Below are 23,291 nucleotides of genomic sequence, written 5' to 3' on the forward strand. Positions count from 1 at the left end.
AGTTGGGCAACATAGTGAGACCTCATCTCTATAAAAAATTTTTAAAAAAATTAGCCTGGCATGGTGGCACACGCCTGTAGTCCTATCTACTTGGGAGGCCAAGGTGGGAGGATTGTTTGAGCCCAGGAGGTTGAGACTGCAATGAACTGTGATTGCACCACTGCACTCCAGTCTGGGCGACAAAGCAAGACCCTGTCTCAAAAACAAAAAAAAGTATACAACAATTCTTTAATATAATATCCTGCCGGGCACAGAGGCTCATGCCTATAAACCCAACACTTTGGGAGGCTGAAGCAGGCGGATTACCTGAGGTCAGAAGTTTGAGACCAGCCTGGTCAACATGGTGAAACCCCGTCTCTACTAAAAAAATACAAAAATTAGCTGGGCATGGTGGTGGGTGCCTGTAATCCCAGGTACTTGGGAGGCTGAGGCAGGAGAATCGTTTGAATCCCAGAGGTGGAGGTTGCAGTGAGCCAAGATCATGCCACTGCACTCCAGCCTAGGTCACAGAGCAAGACTCCGTCTTAAAAAAAAAAAAAGAAAAAAGGCTAGGTGCAGTGGCTCATGCCTGTAATCCCAGCACTTTGGGAGGCTGAGGTGCATGGATCACCTGAGGTTAGAAGGTCGAGACCAGCCTGGCCAACATGGTGAAACCCTGTCTCTACTAAAAATACAAAAATTAGCCAGGCATGGTGGCGCACACCTGTAATCCCACTTACTCGGGAGGCTGAGGCAGAAGAATTGCTTGAACCCAGGAGGCAGAGGTTGCAGTGAGCCGAGATCGCGCCATTGTACTCCAGCCTCGGGGACACAGCAAGACTCCATCTCAAAAAAAAAACAAATAAGTAAAAAAAATAAAGAAAGAAAAAAAGTAATATAATGTCCTAATGATTACGTTTCCTGAAGAAAATTAGTTCAAGAGAAAAAGATACTGGCTACTCTATCATTACCGAAAAATTATCTACGTTCTCTTTGATCCACCTTTGACATTGGACAAACAAGTGGAAATCAGGCCAGAAGTTAGGATGGTTAGTTTTCCCTAACAATGGTTTTACAGAAAGTTTTGTTGTTGTTATTTAGGTTAGATTATTTAATTCCAAAGTGATTATCTTGTATTAACTGATGTTGAATAAGTAAATAATGGTACTTACCTCACATGTTTTGGGTGTCCTCTCACAGAAGACTTCAATTTTAATATCACCTACATCTGTATGCAGTGTCACAGACTAAAAAGGAGAGAAAATGTGAGAACAAATGAAATTTATTTAGGTGACTTTATGCACTGTTTATTTCCCTGTGTGGATATTCAAGATGATAATCTGAATAAAAACAGAAATACTGCTTCAGAGATGACCCATCCACAAAGCAGCTTTTAGAGGTAAGTTGTACTTTTTCCTCAAAATTGATCTCAACAGTAAAGAAAAAACTCCAGAATATAAATGTTAGGGTTAAGTAGTATCCATGATAAAACTTTGGAAGTAAATATTTTGATGGAAAGAATTATTTTAACTTTGAAATTTTTTATCAAGAAAAATAAAAACAATTGTTATGTATTATTGATGTACATGGCAATTCATCAACATCCTTATTTATAGAAAAATGATGAGAAAATGATTTTTCAAAACATAATTTCCACCATTTTCCTTAGGTAATTTAATTCTGAGAAATAGGGTTAAAAAATAATTCCTTTCTTGACTAACAAAAGTATAACAAGTCTCAGTGTTTCTAAATCTTAAATGTGCAGAGACAACCACAGTGCTTTCTTGCTTGCTTTTTGTTTTTGTTGTACCTGTTTTTCTGTAACCTGTATACCCCTTGATATGATACTGTATTCCAGAGAGGGAGAAAACAATTTGGAGGGTTCCTTTTTCATTTCTCCTTTTTTTTCGAGATGGAGTGTTGCTCTGTCACCCACGCTGGAGTGCAGTGGCGCGATCTCAGCTCACTACAATCTCCACCTCCTGGGTTCAAGCAATTCTCCGGCCTCAGCCTCCCAAGTAGCTGGGATTACTGGCATATGCCACAACACCCAGATAATTTTTGTATTTTTAGTAGAGACAGGGTTTCACCATGTTGGCCAGGCTGGTCTCGAACTCCTGACCTCAAGTGATTGGTCCACCTCTGCCTCCCAAAGTGCCGAGATTACAGGCGTGAGCCACCGCGCCCGGCCTAGCAGTTAGAGAGTATGAGCAGGTTAAAGATGTGTGTGGGAGAAGCAGGGCACCATTCTCATTGCCTTTTTCTACTTCAGGTTCTAGTTGCCCACTTTATGTAATTGTTTTTTTTTTTTTTTTTTTTTTTTTTGAGATGGAGTCTCGCTCTGTTGCCCAGGCTGGAGTGCAGTGGCGCAATCTCGGCTCACTGCAAGCTCCGTCTCCCGGGTTCAAGCCATTCTCCTGCCTCAGCCTCCCGAGTACCTGGGACTACAGGCGCCCACCACCACGCCCGACTAATTTTTTTTTTTTGTATTTTTAGTAGAGACGGGGTTTCACTGTGTTGGCCAGGATGGTCTCGATCTCCTGACCTCGTGATCCGCCTGCCTCGGCCTCCCAAAGTGCTGGGATTACAGGCGTGAGCCACCGCGCTCGGCCTATTTAATCGTTTTTTTAAAAGCAGAGACGGGGGCCTCACTGTGTTGCCCAAGCTGGTGTTGAACTCCTGGGATCAAGCAATCCTCTCACCTCTGCCTCCCAAAGTGCTGGGATCACAGGTGTCAGCCACTGTGCCCAGCCTAGTTGCCCACTTTAGATCTAGAGCAAAATAATCCAATTAAAATTGTCAGACCTGTCTATTCTCTTCTGCTCCTTCAACTCTCCCTTTCCATTTCTATCTATCTTGTAATCAACCTTTCTCCATAAAAGGTAAATTCTGGCTGGGCGTGTTGGCTCATGCCTGTAATTCCAACACTTTGGGAGGCCAAGGCAGGCAGATCACCTGAGGTGAGGAGTTCAAGACCAGCCTGCCCAACATGGCGAAACCCCATCTCTACTAAAAATACAAAAAATTGGCCGGGCGCGGTGGCTCACGCCTGTAATCCCAGCACTTTGGGAGGCCGAGGTGGGCGGATCACGAGGTCAGGAGATCGAGACCATCCTGGCTAATATGGTGAAACCCCATCTCCACTAAAAATACAAAAAAATTAGCCGGGCGAGGTGGCGGGTGCCCGTAGTCCCAGCTACGCGGGAGGCTGAGGCAGGAGAATGGCGTGAACCCCGGGGGGCGGAGCCTACAGTGAGCAGAGATCATGCCACTGCACTCCAGCCTGGGTGAAAGAGCGAGACTCCATCTCGGAAAAAAAAAAAAAAAATACAAAAAATTAGCTGGGCGTGGTGGCAGGCGCCTGTAATCTCAGCTACCGGGGAGGCTGAGGCAGGAGAATTGCTTGAACCCAGGGGGCAGAGGCTGCAGTGAGCCGAGATTATGCCACTGCACTCCAGCCTGGGCGACAAGAGCGAAACTAAAAAAAAAAAAAAGGTAAATTCTGTGCATTTTAAGTGACAACATTAAAGAATTTTAAAGTAATTTTGTGTATTTTTTAAAAGAATTATTCCATATTAAGTGCTTCTATATTATACAATTTCTCCATCTTGCCACTGCAATTTCCATGCACTTTTACTGCCCTTGACTGAATTTCTAAAAATTACTTATAATGAAAGACATTAGATAAAAATTGCTCAAAACTTACCATTTTTCCTCTTAGTGGTTTCAGGAAGGACTACGTAATTTCTCAGTCTTACAGCGAGTTCAAAAGTAAGTCTCTAGTCCCAAAAGAAAAAGAGAATTAGGCTATTTTTCTGTCTTAACTCACACACGCTCATCTTTACTGCACATTTTAAATAAAAATTCTCGCCGGGCGTGGTGGCTCACGCCTATGATCTTAACACTTTGGGAGGCCGAGGCGGGTGGATCACTTGAGGTCAGGAGTTCGAGACCAGCCTGGCCAACATGGCGAAACCCCGTCTCTGCTAACAACACAAAAATTAGCCGGGGGTGTGGTGGCGGGCACCTGTAGTCCCAGCTACTCAGGAGGCTGTGGCAGGAGAATCACTTGAACCCAGGAGGCGGAGGCTGCAGTGGGCCGAGATCAGGCCACTGCACTCCAGCCTTGGGTGACAGCGCAAGACTCCATTAAAATAAAAAATCCTCTAATGGCATCCCCTAGGTAATAAAAACCCACCTATAGAAGTAATGACGAGAGATCCTACCCGATTCAAGCCTCCCAATCTCCTACTTGCCCGGCTTGCTCTTCTTCAAGAGCCTCCTTGCAAGTCCCCCAATAACCCAGATACCTTCCCTTAGGGTCCAGGCATTGGGTGTCCCTTTTGCCTGGAATTCTTACACTCAGACATCTCTACGGCTAATTTCCTCACCTCCAAATTTCTGCTTAAATGTCAAGTTTAACTGACCCGACAATCCTATATAAAACTGTTTTAGCCCTTCAGCCTTAGGACATTCCTATTTCCTTCTCCCACAGAACTTATCACTAATATACTATGAACTTCTCTTTTTTTTTTTCACCACAGCACTTATCACTAATATACTATGAACTTCTCTTCCTTTTTTTTTTTTTTTTTTTTCATTTTGAGATGGAGTCTTGCTCTGTCGCCAGGCTGGAGTGCAGTGTGGCACGATCTCGGCTCACTGCAACCTCCGCCTCCCGGGTTCAAGTGATTGTCCCGGGTTCAAGTGATTGTCGTGCCTCAGCCTCCCGAGTAGGTGGGACTACAGGCGCGCGCTACCATGCACGACTAATTTTTGTATTTTTAGTAGAGACGGGGTTTCGCCGTGTTGGCCAGGCTGGTCTCGAACTCCTGACTTCAGGTGATCCGCCCGCCTCGGCCTCCCGAAGTGCTGGGATTACAGGCGTGAGCCACCGTGCAGGGTCCTTCTTTTACTCTGACATTGCAACAACAGCCTCGCCGCCCACTGTTCACTCGCAGTATCCCAAGAACTAAACCAGTAGTAACACAGAACTCAGCAACCATTCGAATAAATGAATGAAAGAATTAATGACGTTACTCCATACTTGGGCTTCACCACTTGGTTCAGCACAGCCGTTGTTAAAACAGGAAAAATGCAATCGCAGATGCCAGCAAAGGTCTGTTGGTTCAAAATTATAGTTTCTTTGGGCCAGCGGAAGTTGGGCGCGGGACCCAAGAGAGAAAACGCCCCTACCACCTCACCTCCTTCCTCCCCTCATCTTCCTATCTCAAACCAAAACGACAATGCAATTTATCCCCAACCGGAAATTTGATAGTGAAAGGGAGCTCTACTAATAATTGCACTGGTACAAGAAGTGTAAGGCGAAACTACCTGGGCAACTTCAAGCAATGCTTTACACTCGGCTGCCAAACGGAAAAGACCACTTCCGCCCAGCTCTCCCGCTACGGGGAGCCAATTGCCACAGCACCTGGAGCGCCGACGCAGGACCGGAAGTGACGCAGAGATGCTTCCGGGACTGGTGAGTAGTGGGCGATTTAAAAACCCGCGAGTGTAGTTGTGACCTTCGCCGTAGGTGCCGGTTGGTTTCGGCTGTGATTGTTATGTTGGTGCTGCAGAGGACAGCAGAAGAGGAGATTGGGTCAGAAAACTGCCCTGCCGCACCAGAGCACAGCGCACTAGTGGGACGGGGTCCTGACTCAGACTTACTGGCTGTGTCTCGTGGTTTTTCACTGTCCTGGAAAAGGCCTGAAGTGGCACTGAAATGAGGCATAGATGAGGTAATGTCGAGGGAGCGGTTTGCAGGATGCAAAGGGGCCCTACTGATGCTGCTTAATAGTAAACAGTGCTTACTCTAGGACAGGAGTTGTTTCCAGCTTTACGTGTAAATCTCGCGATATTGTGGCCTGGGCACTATTTCCGTTAAGGAGGAAACTGCACAGGATTAAGTCATTTACCTGCTGTTGCACAGCTCTGGCTCTCGGATTCAGGCTGGCTTCAGAGTCGGTGCTCTTAACCACCATACTATGTTGCCTTCTGTTGTCGTTGTTGACTGTGGCCATGTAGCCTCGCAGTTTCCTCATCTGTAACAGTAAATAACTCAAAACCTGCATGGTGGCCCACTAGGGTTTCACTTTCGAGCTTGCCAGATGTAGAAAATGCTGGAGAACGGAGTACTATGAGGACCATTAGAAGATCTTTCAAGGCCAGACGCAGTGGCTCACCCCTGTAATCCCAGCACTCTTGGAGGCCGAGGCAGTTGGATCACTTGAACGCAGGAGTTTGAGACCAGCCTGGGCAACATGGCGAATCCCCATCTCTACTAAAAATACAAAAATTGGCCAGGTGTGGTGTTCCGCACCTGTAGTCCGAGCTGCTCAGGAGGCTGAGGTGGGAGGATCTGCTTGAGCTCAGGAAGTCGAGGCTGCAGTGAGCTGAGATCACGCCACTGCACTCCAGCCTAGGTGACTAGTGAAACCCTGTGTCAAAAAGAAAAAAACAAAAACTTCCAAGACCTCGAGTGGTTTTTGGAGACCCTGTATCACTTCAGATAATGTGTTAAATAAGCATCCTCATCTCATTAAATAGAAATGTTGAAAAATTGCTTTTGGAATAATTGGCTTATGGATATTTCATCAAATTTACAATTGGCTATGCTTTCTTATTGTGCATACTATGAAATGCTTTTCTTCAAAAAGTGTTTATAAGTGGTAAGTTATAAGAATGGGGTTGACAACATTATCTTTTGTGGTTATTTGATTAAACATTTACTAATTGTGCATATTTTGGAGCCAGCAGTTTTTTTCTACCTTTACATTGCCCTCCCACCTTCCCTCTGTTGCCAACCTTTTCAGTTCCTTGTTGGATGTAGATACTTAGAAGGCTTACAGGCTGTCTGGGAAAAGTACCCTATACCTTATCCCCTCCCACCTCCTGAGCCTGGCCTTTGTGTAGCAAATGTTGCTTAAGGGGCAGTGGCTTCTCCCTTCTGCCTTGACCCTGCCCATTTGTAGAGTGACCTGCCTATGTATTCCTTGATTCTTGATTCTGATAAAGCACTTGACATTTTAAACTTTTTTTTTTTTTTTTTTTTTTTTTTTGAGACGGAGTGTTGCTCTCTCGCCAGACTAGAGTGCTGTGGCATGATCTTGGCTCACTGCAACCTCCGCCTCCCGGGTTCAAGCGATTCTCTTGCCTCAGCCTCCCGAGTAGCTGTGACTACAGGTGCATGTCAGCACGCCCAGCTAATTTTTGTATTTTTAGTAGAGACGGGGTTTCACCATGTTGGCCAGGATGGTCTTTATCTCTTGACTTCGTGATCCTCCCGCCTCGGCCTTCCAAAGTGCTGAGATTACAGGTGCCCCGCCACATTACTCTGTTTTTTGGTGAAGCACATTGTAATGCCAGTATATACCACCCCAACTCCAAATTCTGTTGCAGTCAGGGGAGGCGGGCAGTGTCATTCTATGCAGTAAGCATTTACTGCTGGCTTATATTAGCGATACTGAGATTTATTAAAGTTAGTTCCTATTACATAGTAGCTTTAGCATAATGGGCACACACAGAATTATGAGAATACTGAGGGGTGGGGAGCCTTGGGAAGGATGCTGAAAAGGGAGGTCAAGAAAAGTTTTATTTAAGAAGTTGGAGAGGGCTTGGGAAAAGGAAGGGTAATATTTAGAGAAATGGATTAGGGAGGAAGTTGGTTGAAGCAAGGGTAGGGAGAATAAGAACAAGGGTGTGCGAGGCAGGAGACGGGATGGACGTTTGTGTATTATGTACCAGGCTTTGCTAGGTTACATAATTCATTTGCTCCTCTGGATGGCCTGTGAAGTGGGTTATAGTATCTCTGTTTCGTAGGTGAGAAAACAAGATTGGAGAGGTTAAATGGCTTACCTAAGCTACAGTGTGCTGGTAAGTGGTAGAGCCACTATTTGAACCCAGATCTCTATGATGACAGGTCTTTTGCCCATATGCTTTGATGCCTCAAAGATCCAGGCCTAAAGTGTACTTGTGTACCATTTTCTTTGTTTTGACTTCAGAAACTTGAACTTTACCTGATTTCTGTATGTTGTCATCTTGCATACGCCCGGTCCCCACGACAGTCCGGTTTGTAGATTCTCTGATCTGCAATTCTTCTCGTTCCTTCATGGATTTGAAGGTGCTCCTTTCTTCCTTGAATGACTTTGCATCTCTCTCCTTTGCTGAGAGTTGGGACAATGTTGGGTTACTGGTGGAACCAAGCCCACCACATACTGTAAATACACTCTTCTTGACCAATGACCTGACTGAGGAAGTGATGGAGGAGGTGCTGCAAAAGAAGGCAGACCTCATTCTCTCCTACCATCCGCCTATCTTCCGACCCATGAAACGCATAACCTGGAACACCTGGAAGGAGCGCCTGGTGATCCGGGCTCTGGAGAACAGAGTCGCTATCTACTCTCCTCACACAGCCTATGATGCTGCACCCCAGGGCGTCAACAACTGGTTGGCTAAAGGGCTTGGTGAGAAGCCTCTTTCATATTTGATATTTTCTCTGCAAATACTTTGAAACTTTAGAATGTCTTTCCAGTAAAGTTTTAACTGCTTTAGGGTTGGGGAGGGCATGATTCCATTTTTATATAATAATTTTAAAATAATGTTGCTGAAATTTGGCAGTTAAATTGCATTTGAAAAAGGAAACATTTTTTATTCTTATGGAGTAAGGAGAGCAGAAGTCTTCCTTACTGGACTGAGCTTCATGATTCCTTACTTTTGTGGCACAATGCCTGTCACCGAGGCACTTGGAAAATGCTTGTTGAATTGAAAGCTCAGGCCTCTCCAGAATACCCTTGATTGATAAGTCAGGTAAATAGACATCAGGGTTTTAATGAATGTTTTTAGTGAATGTTTACTTATGCCTAGCACAATGAGGGAATGATGGATTGATTTTAGCTTTATTTTAGTAAGTCTTTAGTTTACTCATTTTGGGCTAAAGCTTTTATGATGATATCTGGATTAATGTGGTCAAATAAAGTATGAGCATTTGCAGCCTGAATGATGGTTTACATGGCTAGATTTACGAAGCAGTAGACCATTCTGTGTATTATCTGAAAATGTATGAATCAGTCTTTCTTGTCCAAGTTTTTCAGAGATTTAAGAATTTTTTGGAAAATAATTTTGAAAATAATTTGATTTTGTATGTCCATACCAAAGCCCTAGATTATGGGGACTGGTGATGTATATCTAAAGGATATGTATGTGTGTGTGTATGTTATATAAGCATGAGAATGAATCTTTTAAAAAAGTCATTTCTTAGAAATTTTGCCTATAATAGTTTATCTTACTTTTAATCTCTCACTCCCCAAAACTCCCATTTTCCCACAATATTTTCTCTAGGAGCTTGTACCTCCAGGCCCATACATCCTTCCAAAGCTCCCAACTACCCTACAGAGGGAAACCACCGAGTAGAATTCAACGTTAACCACACCCAAGACCTGGACGAAGTCATGTCTGCAGTGAAAGGAATTGACGATGTTTCTGTCACTTCTTTTTCTGCTAGGTACAATTTATTTTTCTCTTTTTTTGTGTGTATTTATTTGTAAGCATCTTCTTTACAAAGTCTATAACCCTGGTATTTAGGCTTGAAACAAATTATTTTCTCTGGAGTTGGTTTACAAAGCAGCATACTCCTCATTTGTTTGTGGGTCCTGGAGAACTATGGAATTTTTTCAAAACAATGAAAACGGTAACACTTACTAAGTATTTTCTGTGACAGGGGACTATACTATGCATTTTACATACAGTATTTCTAACCCTGGTAATGTTGAAAGATAGTTGTTTTTACTTTAGAGAATACAGATAGATCCTAGTGATGTGGTGATAAGGCTTTTATTGGTTCCCAGCGAATCAGTGATTCCCAAGCGCTTTCTTTTTTATATTTATCTTTACATTTTAAGTATATATTTTCATAAATCAGTCTTTTTATTTAACATCATGGGAAATACTTTTCTGAATAGTCCTTTTTTGTTTGTTTTAAGAGACTTCCAGGCTGGGTGTGGTGGCTCACACCTGTAATCCCAGCACTTTGGGAGGCCAAGGCTGGTGGATCACCTAATGTCAGGAGTTCAAGACCAGCCTGACCAACATGGAGAAAGCCCGTCTCTACTAAAAATACAAAATTAGCTGGGCGTGGTGGCGCATGCCTGTAATCCCAGCTACTTGGGAGGCTGAGGCAGGAGAATCACTTGAACCCAGGAGGCGGAGGTTGCAGTGAGCCGAGATTGCTCCATTGCACTTCAGCCTGGGCAACAAGAGCGAGACTCGGTCTCAAAAAAAAAAAGCGACTCCCATGCTGGAGTGCAGTGGTATGATCGTAGTTTGCAGTGGCTTTAAACTGCTGGCCTCAAGCAGTCCTCCTACCTCAGCCTCTCAGTTAGCTGGGACTATAGGTGCCAAGCACTTCAAGGGAAAAATAAATTAAGTGCCTCTTTATAAGGTCAATCATTATTTAGGGCAGAGATAGGAGTTTTTTTGGTTTATTTTATTTATTTATTATTATTACTATTATTATTTTTGAGACGAAGTCTAGGTCTGTCACCCAGGCTGGAGTACAGTGGCACGATCTTGACTCACTGCAACCTCCGTCTCCCCGATTCAAGCGATTCTTCTGCCTTAGCCTCCCAAGTAGCTGGGACTACAGGCGCCTGCCATCATGCCTGGCTAATTTTGTTTTTGTATTTTTAATAGAGATGGGGTTTCATCATGTTGGGCGGGCTGGTCTTGAACTCCTGACCTCATGATCCACCTGCCTCAGCCTCCCAAAGTGCTGGGATTATAGGCGTGAGCCACCGTGCCCAGCTGGTTTTTTATTTTTTATTTTTGAGAGACAAGGTCTCACTTTGTCACCAAGGCTGCAGTGCAGTGGCATGATCACAGCCCATTGCAGCCTTGACCTCACAGGCTCAAGCTATCTCCCACCGCAGCCTCCCTAATAGCTGGGACTATAGGTATAACTTGCCACCATGCCTGGCTAATTGTTCTATCTTTTGTAGAGATGGGGTTTTGACTCGTTGCCTAGGCTGGTGTCAAACTCCTGGGCTCAAGCCATGTGTCCACCTTGACGTTCCAGAGTGCTGGGATTACAGGCATGAGCCACTGCCTAACCTCTCATTATTTTAATTGCTTGTAGTGTTTCTTATTATGGATGAACGGTAGTTTCTTTAAGCATTCCTCTTCCTACTGATGGACTTTTTAGTTCGATTCCAGTTTTTCCATATTGTAGATAATATCTGAGTTTTACCATTAGATAGGGATCAAGGCATTGGTTTTCTTTTTAAAAATGTCACAGGTGATTGCAGAGTTTATAATTAATGCTTCCAGATTATCTTTAAAGGTGTCCTTTAGTTCTAGAATTTTATGATTATATTTAGAGTTTATGGTTAAATGTGAAACTTTCTTGATGCCAGTAATTTTGGAGAGGCTCTAGAGGGTGATCCAAGGGCCCCCTGCGTGATTGTTAATGAGGTGCTTATTTAAAAATGCAGATATTTGGCCAGGCGTGGTGGCTCATGCCTGTAGTACCAGCACTTTGGGAGGCTGAGGCGGGTGGATCACAAGGGCAGGAGATCGAGACCATCCTGGCTAACACTGTGAAACCCCATCTCTACTAAAAATACAAAAAATTAGCCGGGTGTGGTGGCGGGTGCCTGTAGTCCCAGCTACTGGGGAGGCTGAGGCAGGAGAAAGGCGTGAACCCAGGAGGCGGAGCTTGCAGTGAGCCGAGATTGCACCACTGCACTCCAGCCTGAGCGACAGAGCAAGACTCTGTCTCAAAAAAAAAAAAAAGAAAAAAAATTGCAGATTTTTGTATTCACCTCAGACCTTGTAATTAGAATGGAATTTGCCTGAGAATCTGTCCAGGACATACTCAACTTCAATGATGTTTTAAAATTATCATCTCTAAGGTTTTAAAAAAATTCAGTTTGCCCCAGCCCCATTTGTAGATGTTCTGTTCACTGGTTCTGTGGAAGGATCCAGCAGCTGTTATTTTAAGAAGCTAGAAGGAATTTTTTTTTTTTTTTTTTTTTTTTTTTTTTGAGAGAGTCTCACTCTGTCGCCCAGGTTGGAGTGCAGTGGTGTGATCTCGGCTCACTGTAACCTCCGCCTCCCAGGTCCAAGTGATTCTCCTGCCTCAGCCTCCCCAGTAGCTGGGACTACAGGCACCCCCAACCACACCTGGCTGATTTTTTTTGTATTTTTGGTGGAGATGGGGTTTCGCCATGTTGGCTAGGCTGGTCTTGAACTCCTGATCTCAGGTAATCCACCTACCTCGGCCTCCCAAAGTGCTGGGATTACAGGTGTGAGCCACTGTGCCTGGCCTTCTTTTTTTTTTTTTTTTAACTTTAATTTTTTAATAATTAAAAAAATAATAGATAGGGTCCTGTTATGTTGCCCAGGCTGGTCTCGAACTCCTGGGCTCAAGTGATCCGCCCACCTTGGCATCCCAAAATGCTGAGATTACAGATGTGAGCCACTGCATCTGGCCAGGAAATTTCTGATGCACAATCGGGATTGAGAACAGTTCTTGAACAGTGGTTTCAAAGTGAGGTCCCTGGACCAGCAACATCAGCATCACCTGGAACTTGTTAGAAAGGTAAACTCTCAGACCCCCACCCAGATATAATGAATCAGAAACTCCAGGGGTGAGGCCCAGCATTCTGTGTTTTAATAATCCTCCAGGTGATTCTGATGCCTAGTAGAGTTAGAGAAATGCTATTCTAGAAAATGGATTAGTTTCAGATTAAATGGGTTCTGTTGGTTAAATCCTTAGTTCCACACAAATCTAATCTATTATAGTAGGTTTGTAAACTGTGGATTATCTAAAATACATTTTGGCTATATTTGTCCTAAATGGAGTGATTTTTCCCCCCTAGGATTGGTAATGAGGAACAAACACGGATTAGTCTGAATTGTACTCAGAAGGCTTTGATTCAGGTGGTAGATTTTCTTTCCCAGAACAAACAACTTTATCAGAAGACGGAAATTCTGTCACTGGAGAAGGTAATAATATTTTGTATTTGATCTTAAAATACTGTGCACGCATTTTCTAACAGCTTTATTGAGGTATAACTGATATACTAAGAATTGTACATATTTGATGTGTACAATTTGATAAGTATCATTACTTTGCATTTTTCTTCCGCAAATTCATTTGTAAATTATTAGATCAACAGGCCATTCACTGTTACCTAAAGTACAAAATGGCAATCAGAGCATAATATTCTCCAGGAAGTAATTGAGAAAGGGAGACATTCCAGGAATAGGAAAATATTGGTACTTCTTGAGGGTTACAGATTTGGTTACAGGTTTGCTCTCTCCTTATTTTACACCCTCTGCCTGGACCATGTCATTCACTTCTTTAACTTGATAGCCATTTGTGTGATGATTCCTATCTTTACTTTTTGGCTTAGAATGCTTTCTTAAGGGAAAAAATGACAAGAACCCATATTTTCAACTACTTTCTGGATGTTTTGCACTTACAGAGCCCACAAGTATTTCAAATTCAATATATCCAAATACTTTATCCCTGTGCCACCCCCCCCTTTTTTTTTGTATTTCATATTTCAGTATCATTATCTACTTTAGTTTCCAAGTTTTCACATTCCTGTTTGACTCCAAGCCCTGCTGAGTCTGGCCTCATATCTATACAGTGTTTCTCCTCTGTATTGGCTCTGCCACCACAGTAATTGAAATTCTCATTTTCTGTGATGAGAGTAGTCTCACTGAGCACCTAGGAGGCAGTCCAGGCTCTTTAGCATGCTGTCGGAAGCCCTGAATGATCTGCTACAGCCTGGGCCTCCTGCCTCTTCTCCTTCCACAGCACGTGCTCTGCACAGTAGCCATGCTGTCTTCTTTTGGATCTGCCCCCACAGTGTGTTCTCTCAAGTCTTTGGCACCTTTGTTCATGTTCTGTCTGTTTAGAATGCCTTTCTCCATCTCATCGTATCTCTGTCCTGCCACACTGCACTTGACACACCCCCTTTTAAACTCTTTATTTCCCTCTTTTTAACTCTTTTAGGGTTTTCTCTAAGACCTAGGTCCTTCCTTCAATTACTCCCCAAGCCTCCCAAGTCACAGCTCATTTAGTTTGTCATTCCTTGTGCTGCTGCAACTGTAGCACCTACCTTGTATTTAAACAGTTTTATTATTTTGTTTATTTGAGACAGGGTCTGGCTCTGTCCCCAGGCTAGAGTGCAGTGGTATAATCTCAGCTCAACACAACCTCTGCCTCCTGGGTAGCTCAAGCCCACCTCCCATTCAGTCTCCCAAGTAGCTGGGACTGCAGGCGCACACCACCATGCCTGGCTAAGTTTTGGATTTTTTTGTGGAGATGAGGTCTCACTATGTTGCCCAGGCTGGTCTCAAACTCCTGAGCTCAAACAATGCACCCACCGCAGCCTCCCAAAGTGCTAGGATTATAGGTGTGAGCCATCGTGCCTGGCCTGATTATTGATTTAAACATCTGCCTTCCTAGAAAACTGTGAGCTCCTAGAAGAATGATATTGTCAGGCTTGTGTCCCCACATTTAGCCTAGAGCTTGCTATAGTAACCTCACAGTGTGCATGTTGATGATTTTAGCATTTGTTGTTTTAGGACTGACAATGGACACCATTTCTAACTTCTGTTTCTCTTCAGCCGTTGCTTCTGCATACTGGAATGGGACGGTTATGCACACTGGATGAATCTGTCTCCCTGGCAACCATGATTGATCGAATAAAAAGACACCTAAAACTATCTCATATTCGCTTAGCCCTTGGGGTGGGGAGAACTTTAGGTAACTATAGCTCCTTCATTTATCCAGTATGCCTACTGTTAACATTGGACAAAGGTTGAAACTCTTGGTTGTATTAATATGTGATAGAGAATGTGTTAGCAGCTCATAGGAGATAATTGGTTTACTTTATTGATTAGGGTGGGCTGGGTTCCGATGTGGAATACATCTCATTGACTTAATCAATGAGATTTATTTCTCTGTCATGCTATGTGTTCATTTCAAGTTGGTGATTGTAGGAAGTCTGACCATTGTAGACTGGTTGCTGTTGCAGAGGGTGGGAGTTTTGCAGGGTCTTAAACCATCAGTTTAAAATTCCAGGAAACATGTTAATTTCTGCTCAACTTGTTTTCCAGAGTTAGTCATGTTGCCCAATACAACCAAGGGAGGCATAAAGTGCAGTCTTACCATGTGTCAGGAAGAGAGCTGGAATCATGATTGCTACAATTACAATATAAATTTTGCACTTACAAGACTGGTAATATTTTTTAGTGAGGTGCTACTGAGTGATCTGATCCATTGCAGTTTCTAAGTCTTGTAGTTTTTTCTTCTGGCCTTTCTTGGTACTTTTGAGAACAAAAAGAGTGAACAGACATTTGTTCAACACCTTCAGTGAGCCTAGCACTGAACTGATTGTCTGTCCTAAGTATGTGAGCTCCTGCTGGCAAAAGCAGTGGGGCACAGCAGTTATAGGTGTGGATTCTGAGCTTAGACAATCTGGCTTCGGATTTGTCTGTCTTGTTTGCTGCATGTCTTTGACAAGTTGTTTATGCCCTCTGTGTCACAGTAGCCTCATCTGTAAAAACTGTATTAATAATAAAACCTAACTCAGAGGGTGGTAGTATAATCCATGTGACATGGCACAGTGATTGGCTCACATTAAGTATAGTTAAAGTGCTAGCTGTTGTTAGCTTTATGGTTGGTACTATTTCTCCCATTTTATAGGTGAACAGTTGTGGTCCTGAGAGATAAGTAACTTTATTAGTTCATTCTCATGCTGCTATGAAGAAATGCCTGAGACTGGATAATTTATAAAGAAAAGAGGTTTAATTGACTCACAGTTCTGCATGGCTGGGGAGGCCACAGGAAACTTACAATCATGGTGGAAGGCACCTCTTCTCAGGGTGGCAGGAGAGAGAATGAGTGCAAGCAAGAGAAATGCCAGACGCTTATGAAACCATCAGATCTCGTGAGACTCAAGCATTATCACGAGAACAGCATGGGGGAAGTGCCCCCATGATCCAGTTACCTCCACCTGGTCCCGCCCTTGACCCGTGGGAATTATGGGGATTACAATTCAAGGTGAGATTTGGATGGGGACACAGAGCCAAATCACATCAGTAACTTATCCAAAAGTCCAGTTAGATCAAACAACCCAAGGGAGTTAGTGTCTAAAGAAAATGGATAGCAGAGGTGGGATTTGACTTCCAAAATAACTTCAAAGCCCCCTCTTTGAGATACCATGCTGCTGAACTGGAGTGACCACTAAAGAAGTGTTCATTTTAGAAACCCAAGTGCTAAATACTTGGATTTTAGCTCGAAAGTTGCTGTTATTTCACTTTTCAGAGGATGCTTTTTGAGAATAAATAGTATATGTAAAAATAGTGCCAAATCCATTTGTAGCATTCCTCTTTCTCAGTCCTTTTAGTTCCTTAGCTTCCTCACCTGAGAACAGAGATAGTACTTGCCTACCTCTCACTGTTGTCTGAAGACCCAGGTGAGATTACTTTACCTAGCAATGTTGCAGTACAGCCTAGAGCTGCACCATTAGTACTATTCAGTGGTTTGTGAGTTTGTGCAGCCATGTCCAAAGGAATAATGGTACCCCCTTCAGCGGCACATATACTAAAAATTGGATGATATAGATTAGCATGGCACCTACACAAAGATTACATGCAAATTTGTGCGTTCCGTATTTTGTGCAATTCACAAAGGTTGTTGGGGAAAAAACCACAACAAAGGAATAATTGTGCCTTGGGTTAGCTATGCAATATCAAAGAATGACCTGTTTGCCTATATTAAAACATGTTTTTTTAAAATGCAGTAAGAACAGTTCATATACTGGTGATGAGACCAGGAGTGTGAAATCTATATTACGTTTAGGATTCTTGGTACAAATTATAATAGTAAAATGAAAGGGAATTGTAAAGTATTGGTCTCGTTTCCTTTGTTTTGAAGAGTCTCAAGTCAAAGTCGTGGCCCTGTGTGCTGGTTCTGGGAGCAGCGTTCTGCAGGGTGTTGAGGCTGACCTTTACCTCACAGGTAGGACAGACTTTGGATCTCTCTTGGTTTATTTTTTGCAAAATCAAAAATGGCAGATTTTAGGACAGTACCTGGCACATAGATGATACCCAATTAATGTTTTCTGAACCTGAACTAAACAGAAACTACAACAGAACTGGGGACATACTGCATTCTTTGTGGAGGGATGAAATCATTGAACAATTTATTACATTATCTCAAAAATTAATGGTCAGCATTTATTTTACCTACATCTTCCTAAACTGTCCCAAACCTCTCAGATTTCACATCAGTGGGATACTTTCTACCCTGTCACCTTAGCTAGGAAATGGTTCTTCTTACTCAGCCTAAAGCCAATCATCAATTCCTATCAATTCAAGCTCCCAAATCTTTCTAGAATCTTCCCCCTTATCTCTATACAGGCACCATCTCTTACTTGAAGTACAGCATCAACCCTGTAATGGTATCTTCCATATACTCTCCTGAAATTAACTTTTCAAAGTGCAAATTTGATGGTCTTGATTAAAAAGAATTCAGTGATTTCCTTCATCTGTCTGGTGGAGCCTGAACATTGCATCCCCTTTCCTGTACCCTTTGCTTATGCTGTTTTCTCTGGCTAGAATGCCTTTTCCTTGTACTCCTAGTGATAAGTGAACATCCCCTCTGAGAAGCCTTCTCTGACACTGTCCTGCTTCTGCCTCTTGTGGGTCCCTATCACTTTGTCCTTGACCTCCAATGTGCACTTCTGTTGGATAGTAATTGTCTGGCTGCTGGGCCTTATACTCTCTCATTGAGGATACTACCTAATAGGTCCTGGCTAATTTTTATTGAAAGAATTACTTTATGTAGTTACTACTCAGGAATATGGCCAAACATGGCACCTTACACCTCCAAAGGATTTGGAGGCATTTTAAGGGGTTGCCACTTTGTTTACGTCCTCCTTCTCAGGGTTAGGAGACAATGAGTTAAAGAATTACTTTTCCCACTTCGAGGACCAGGCTCTAGGCTCTTAGCCCTCTGGCTATTCCTTTGGCTACTTCCATGCTTCCCTTGCCTCCCACACCCACAGTTTGTTATATAGCACACTCTCTTACAAAGGCTGCTGCACTCAAAGCATTGTCATGTCCCGAAGTACCGAGGAGCGGCATCTGAGCAAGCCTGATGGAATTGCTCTAAACCAATAAATTGATTTAAAAAAACAAAACATGTATGTGACTATTACTTATTTTCTATTTTCTGAAGATAAAAGATTTTTATAAGCCCTTAAATTGCTACCAGATTAAAGTGAAATTTCAATATGAATATCTTACAGCATTGTGTCTGGCTATTTTAAAATTCATTTTAGCATTTTACTTAGGAATTTCAGAACTATGCAAAAGTTGCAATAGTACACTGAACTCCTATATGCTCTTCACCTTGGTTACTAATGGTTATATTCTGCCATATTTATACATTCTGTATGTACATATTATATATGTGTCTATATACATTTGTGTTTGCATGTATAGATACATAACATATACAAGTTAAAATATGTTTTATATATATATTGATGTATTTCCCCAGGACCATTTTGTAATCAATTGCAGACATGACAATTTCTTTACCTCTCAATACTTCAGTGTATAGTCTTCTAAGAACAAAGACATTCTAAGTCCATGGAACAATTATCAAACGTGGGAATTTAGTATTGTTAAAACACTTGATATACAGTCCATATTCACATTTTCCCAACTGATAAAAGCTTATAGCATTTCTTTTTCTGATCCATGTCCAGCCAGTGATCTCACATTGCATTTAGTTGTTATTAGTCTCCTTCAGTCTGGAATAGTTCCTCAGCTTTGTCTTCACAGCATTGACATTTTTAAAGAGTATAGGCTCTTTGTTTTGTGCTTCTCTCTCAATTTGGGATATCTGTTTCCTTATACATACTTTTTTAAAAACTAGTTTTTTAAAACAATGATAAAGTATAATGATATGTGCATAAGATAAATTCAAGCAGTTCCAAAATGTTAAAATGTCCTTCCTATCTGGCTGTGGGGAGAAATAGAAAATATATTATCCAGCTAGCATTAGATGTCTCTGGTCTGTAAGGCATCACTTTTGAGTATAACTTCAGAGATGTGAAGCCCCACCTAAAGGACTTCTGCTGAACTTCATCACGCTTCCTGTGAGCCTGAGGCCGTGTTCTCATTGTATTAGGTTGTTAAGGGTAATACCCCATAAGACCAGCAGATGGGGAGCCTGCTCCTTGCAAATTAAGTTCTCTCATTTGTCTTTTCATTCTCCATTTGCTTATTCTTTCCCAAGCTGCCATCCTGGGCCAAGCTTTTCTTTCCATTGGCTTCAGCTATTATTGCAGGGTCTTCACTGATTTCCCCCCTTTCATGCCTTCTCCAGCCAGTGAATTTGTCATAGTACAGGCAGCCAGACTTACCTTTCCTAAAACAAGGCTTCCAACTGGGCCATCTTAGTGTCTTTTTCTTGCTTTTTACTTTTACTATTATAGATTAAGATGTTTTAAAAGGTGCTTGAATAAAAACTATTCCTTATAATGAGATGACACTTATTAGGAGTGAGGGAGAAGATTGTGGGGAACTGAAAAATTCTGGAATTAAGAAAACTCATTTTTTTATTTATAGATGTTTTCTTGTGGGAAAATTAAAAGAGAAAAAACTCATTTTTTCCTAAGAACCCCTTTTTCTTAAATTTATATGCCCTTCTGTCTCTAAATACAGTTTAAAATTATACTTTTTAAAGAACAAACCAAATTGTACACAGTGCAGTTTTGCTCTTAAATTAGAAGTCATCAAATTCACAAACTGCATTTTAAAAAATTCAGAATATTAGGCTGGACATGGTGGCTCACGCCTGTAATCCCAGCACTTTGGGAGGCTGAGGCGGGCAGATCACTTGAGCCCAGGAGTTTGAGACCAGCCTGGCCAATGTGGTGAAACCCCATCTCTACTAAAAATACAAAAATTAGCCAGGCGTGGTGGTGGGTATCTGTCATTCCAGCTACTCGAGAGGCTGAGGCAGGAGAATCACTTGAACCCAGGAGGCAGAGGTTGCAGTGAGCCGAGATCGTGCTACTGCACTCCAGCCTGGGTGACAGAGCAAAACTCCGTCTAAAAAAATAAAATATAAATAAATAAAAAATTCAGAATATGAATTTTCCCCAAATCTTTTCACAACAGATGAGATTCCCTGCAGAGTTTCTAGGGATTTTGCTTAAGTCAAAGAAAAATACTTTGTTTTTAACCTGGAAGTAATCTTAAATTCATTTCATCCTTATATATTAGACTAAGTTGACGACAGAAATACTGGTGCTTACAAAGCATAAGTCTGCTGGGCAGTATACATATAATTTCCTCCAGAGGTATTTATTACTTACATAAGAGGCAAATTTTCTGAAGGCCTCATTTTACTTGGCAGTGGTCATTCATTTTACTGTGGAAACACTGAATGGGTGTTTACAGATCTGGTTCTGGCCAGATGTGTTGGATTGCATAATTGCCTTGGGGTCTGCTAAGGAAAAAGAAGTTGGAATTCTCAATGGGATGGCTTTTATTTTTATATTTTCGAGATAGTCTTGCCCTGTCACCCAGGCTGAAGTGCAGTGGTGCAATCTCGGCTCACTGCAACCTCCAGGCCCTGGACTGAAGCGATTCACCTGTCTCAGCCTCCTGAGTAGCTGGGATTACAGGCGTATGCCACCACGCCCAGCTAATTTTTGTGTCTTTAATAGAGATGAAGTTTCACCATGTTGGCCAGGCTAGTCTGGAACTCCTTAGCTCAGGTGATCTGCCTGCCTAGGCCTCCCAAAATGCTGGGATTACAGGCGTGAGCCACTGCGCCCAGACTTTTCTCTCTTTTTAAGTTGGAGGACATAAAAGAAAACTGTACACTACTTTCTAGATTTATATGTAAAACAGTTCTGCTTTATTACATTCACTTCATATAGAATACAAACTTGGTATTTCTGCTTTTGTGTTTCCTCATTCCACAGATTCCATATCTAGCATTTAAGAATTTGCTCTTCCCTTTTTGGTAGGTGAGATGTCCCATCATGATATTTTGGATGCTGCTTCCCAAGGAATAAATGTCATCCTCTGTGAACACAGCAACACTGAACGAGGCTTTCTTTCTGACCTTCGAGATATGCTGGGTTCTCACTTGGAGAATAAGATAAATATTATCCTATCAGAGACTGACAGGGACCCTCTTCAGGTGGTATAATTGCAGAAACATCAGGATAACACATTCTACAAATCAGCTGGATGCCAACTTAAATTTGTAACATGAGTCAGTGGGACTGGTGTGCTTCCAGAAGAGTGTCTTCGAGGGTATCATCATTTCCGGTTTGTTAATCTTATTCACCAAATGTTCTATCGCTCGTAAGGTAAAACTGTAATGTAACTACCATATTAAATAACAAATATTCATTATAAACTCTAGGAAAGATTGAATAAAATCTGTTTACTTAACATTCTTTGGAAGGAGCTCAAGTGATTCTGTCCTTAGTTTAATTGTAGATGGGATGGATCCATTTGGGTTATCTCTGCCCTTGGTTAGTTAACATTATGCTTGAAAAACTTGGGCTTGAACACTTCTTTCTAGGTAGTAGCCCCTTTGCAGTGATAAGGTCTGTTTGTCCCTGTTCCTAGTTCTGCCTGCATTCCAGTCTTTCACCTAAATTTCAGAATCAGAATGAGATTTATCAGGATGTTGTTTTGAAAATATATATACACAATCATTATTCATATTACTGTTACTTTATTGCTTTTTAGATGACTTACCTGTAATTTTTTTTTTTCTTCCACAGTCCTTTGTTCCCGATTTCTGCTCTGTCACTTCCCTCTCCTGGCAATGAACTTGGCTGCCGCAGGCAGGGGGCAGGGCCAGGGAGTGAAATTCCAGAGCAGAAAGAACAAAGTCAGATATCTCAAAATATCATCCTGCCCCATTTAATCTGGGCCTTTTATCCACATGGATGCCCCTTTCTAAACAGCGCCTGCACTGGGCTGCGAGGCCCCTGCCTGCCTGCTGCTGGTTGGGCAGGGCAGATACACCTTTCTCCACCTGAGGACTGCCATTCTCAGGTAATCTGGATAAAGCAATATTCCTTACATTTTAGGCATTCTTGGATTGCTTTTATGATTTGTGCTATTTTACCATAACACATGTAATTTTTACTTCATGCTTTTGTGTAAAGCAACTTTTTCTCTTTTTATTTTTTATTGTGGTAAAATTCACATAACATAAAATGCACCATTTTATTTTCCTGCCCCCCCGTTCCAAAATTCACCATTTTAAAGTGTACAGTTCCGTAGCTTTTAGTACATTTACAGTGTTGTGGTACTGTTACCACTACAGTTCCAGAGCATTTTTCATCACCACAGAGGGACGCCCCCATTAAGTAATAATTCCCTCCTCCCATCCCCTGGATCCTATTTCTATGGATTTGTCTATTCTGGATATTTTCTATAAGTGGAATCATAAACATGTGGTCCTTTGTGTCCGGCATCTTTCACTTATGTTTTCTCCATTACTGCCGCCTTTTGTGTTTGATTTTTTTTCTAGTATTTTGACTCCCTTATTTCCTTTTAAGTATCTATTTTATCTTCTTACCGATCTTTAAAGGAAATTTTATGTGACATCCGTTATAACTTAAATATTTACTTAATCTATATTAAATACAGGATTATTAAAATACAAAGGAACACTGCTCAAAAGAAATGTCATTTTTTTTAAATGTCATTTTTTTTTTTGGAGACGGAGTCTCACTGTGTTGCCCAGGCTGGAGAGCAGTGGCATGATTACAGCTCCCTGCAACCTCTGCCTCCCGGGTTCAAGCAATTCTCCTGCCTTAACATTCCAAGTAGCTGGGATTACAGGCACACGTCACCATTCCCAGCTAATTTTTGTATTTTTAGTAGAGACGAGGTTTCACCATGTTGGTCAGGCTGGTCTCCAACTCCTGGGCTCAGGGGATCCGCCCACCTCAGCCTCCCAAAGTGCTGGGATTACAGGTGTGAGCCACCATGCCTGGCCTGAAATGTCATTTTTAAGCTTAGTGTCTAATGACATGTTTTGTGTTGTTTTGCTGATTTAATAAATAAGGCCACATACTGACATGAAATAGTGGTTTAGTAATCCCTTGTCTACTCCAGAAAGCTGAAGGCTGAGGAAGGACATGCACATTCCCTCACAGGTGTCACATGAAAAATCTTCCCTATCCTGTAGGACTTACAAGGTCGCCTTGGATGCCCACATGGACAGTACATTCCGGGTGTAA

General features: G+C 42.2%; 2 protein-coding genes and 1 long non-coding RNA gene across 16 annotated transcripts in view; 1 reads left to right on the forward strand and 2 right to left on the reverse strand.

The window, feature by feature from the left end:
- PPIL3 (peptidylprolyl isomerase like 3) overlaps nt 1-5,424 on the reverse strand; it is a 21,199-nt gene extending 15,775 nt beyond the window's left edge. Inside the window, exons 1-4 of one of the 4 annotated variants that reach the window (XM_055290187.2) lie at nt 5,027-5,196; nt 3,686-3,758; nt 1,152-1,226; nt 720-825 (exon numbers count right to left, since the gene is read on the reverse strand). In XM_055290187.2, coding sequence (XP_055146162.1) covers nt 720-825; nt 1,152-1,226; nt 3,686-3,688 — 184 coding nt within the window. In that variant the 5' untranslated portion in view covers nt 3,689-3,758; nt 5,027-5,196. Of the gene's footprint in view, nt 1-719; nt 826-1,151; nt 1,227-3,685; nt 3,759-4,370; nt 4,882-5,026; nt 5,197-5,313 lie in introns of those variants that run through there. The other 3 variants (XM_063644992.1, XM_055290188.2, XM_063644993.1) reach the window with 3 other exon arrangements.
- On the forward strand, nt 5,390-21,480 carry NIF3L1 (NGG1 interacting factor 3 like 1). Of its 11 annotated transcripts, none has more exons than XM_063644985.1 (8): nt 5,431-5,461; nt 7,801-7,854; nt 7,983-8,444; nt 9,319-9,481; nt 12,855-12,981; nt 14,617-14,755; nt 16,931-17,014; nt 21,048-21,480. In XM_063644985.1, exons 3-8 carry the CDS (start codon nt 8,009-8,011, stop codon nt 21,230-21,232), a joined length of 1,134 nt encoding a protein of 377 aa, XP_063501055.1. In that variant the 5' UTR covers nt 5,431-5,461; nt 7,801-7,854; nt 7,983-8,008; the 3' UTR covers nt 21,233-21,480. The 11 variants fall into 11 exon arrangements, with proteins under 11 accessions (XP_055146155.1, XP_063501052.1, XP_063501055.1 ...); XM_055290184.2 differs by having other exon boundaries at nt 5,441-5,720; XM_063644984.1 differs by lacking the exon at nt 5,431-5,461 and adding an exon at nt 5,468-6,650.
- Nucleotides 21,356-22,436, reverse strand: LOC134737371 (uncharacterized). Its single transcript, XR_010122213.1, has 2 exons — nt 21,793-22,436; nt 21,356-21,685 (listed from the first exon to the last, which is right to left on the reverse strand). It is a non-coding gene; the product is annotated as an uncharacterized lncRNA (long non-coding RNA).
- Nucleotides 22,437-23,291: the final 855 nt, after the last annotated feature.

This window comes from Symphalangus syndactylus, chromosome 8, assembly GCF_028878055.3.
Source record: "Symphalangus syndactylus isolate Jambi chromosome 8, NHGRI_mSymSyn1-v2.1_pri, whole genome shotgun sequence".
NCBI classification, from domain to species: Eukaryota; Metazoa; Chordata; class Mammalia; order Primates; family Hylobatidae; genus Symphalangus; species Symphalangus syndactylus.

Bases quoted from the DNA above. Each gene is read 5' to 3' on its own strand.
- NIF3L1 (XM_055290180.2), top strand. From the start codon at position 8,009: ATGTTGTCATCTTGCATACGCCCGGTCCCCACGACAGTCCGGTTTGTA. The intron at 12,982-14,616 runs GTAATAATATTT...GTTTCTCTTCAG, and splicing joins AAATTCTGTCACTGGAGAAG to CCGTTGCTTCTGCATACTGG. The intron at 17,015-21,047 runs GTAGGACAGACT...CCTTTTTGGTAG, and splicing joins GGCTGACCTTTACCTCACAG to GTGAGATGTCCCATCATGAT.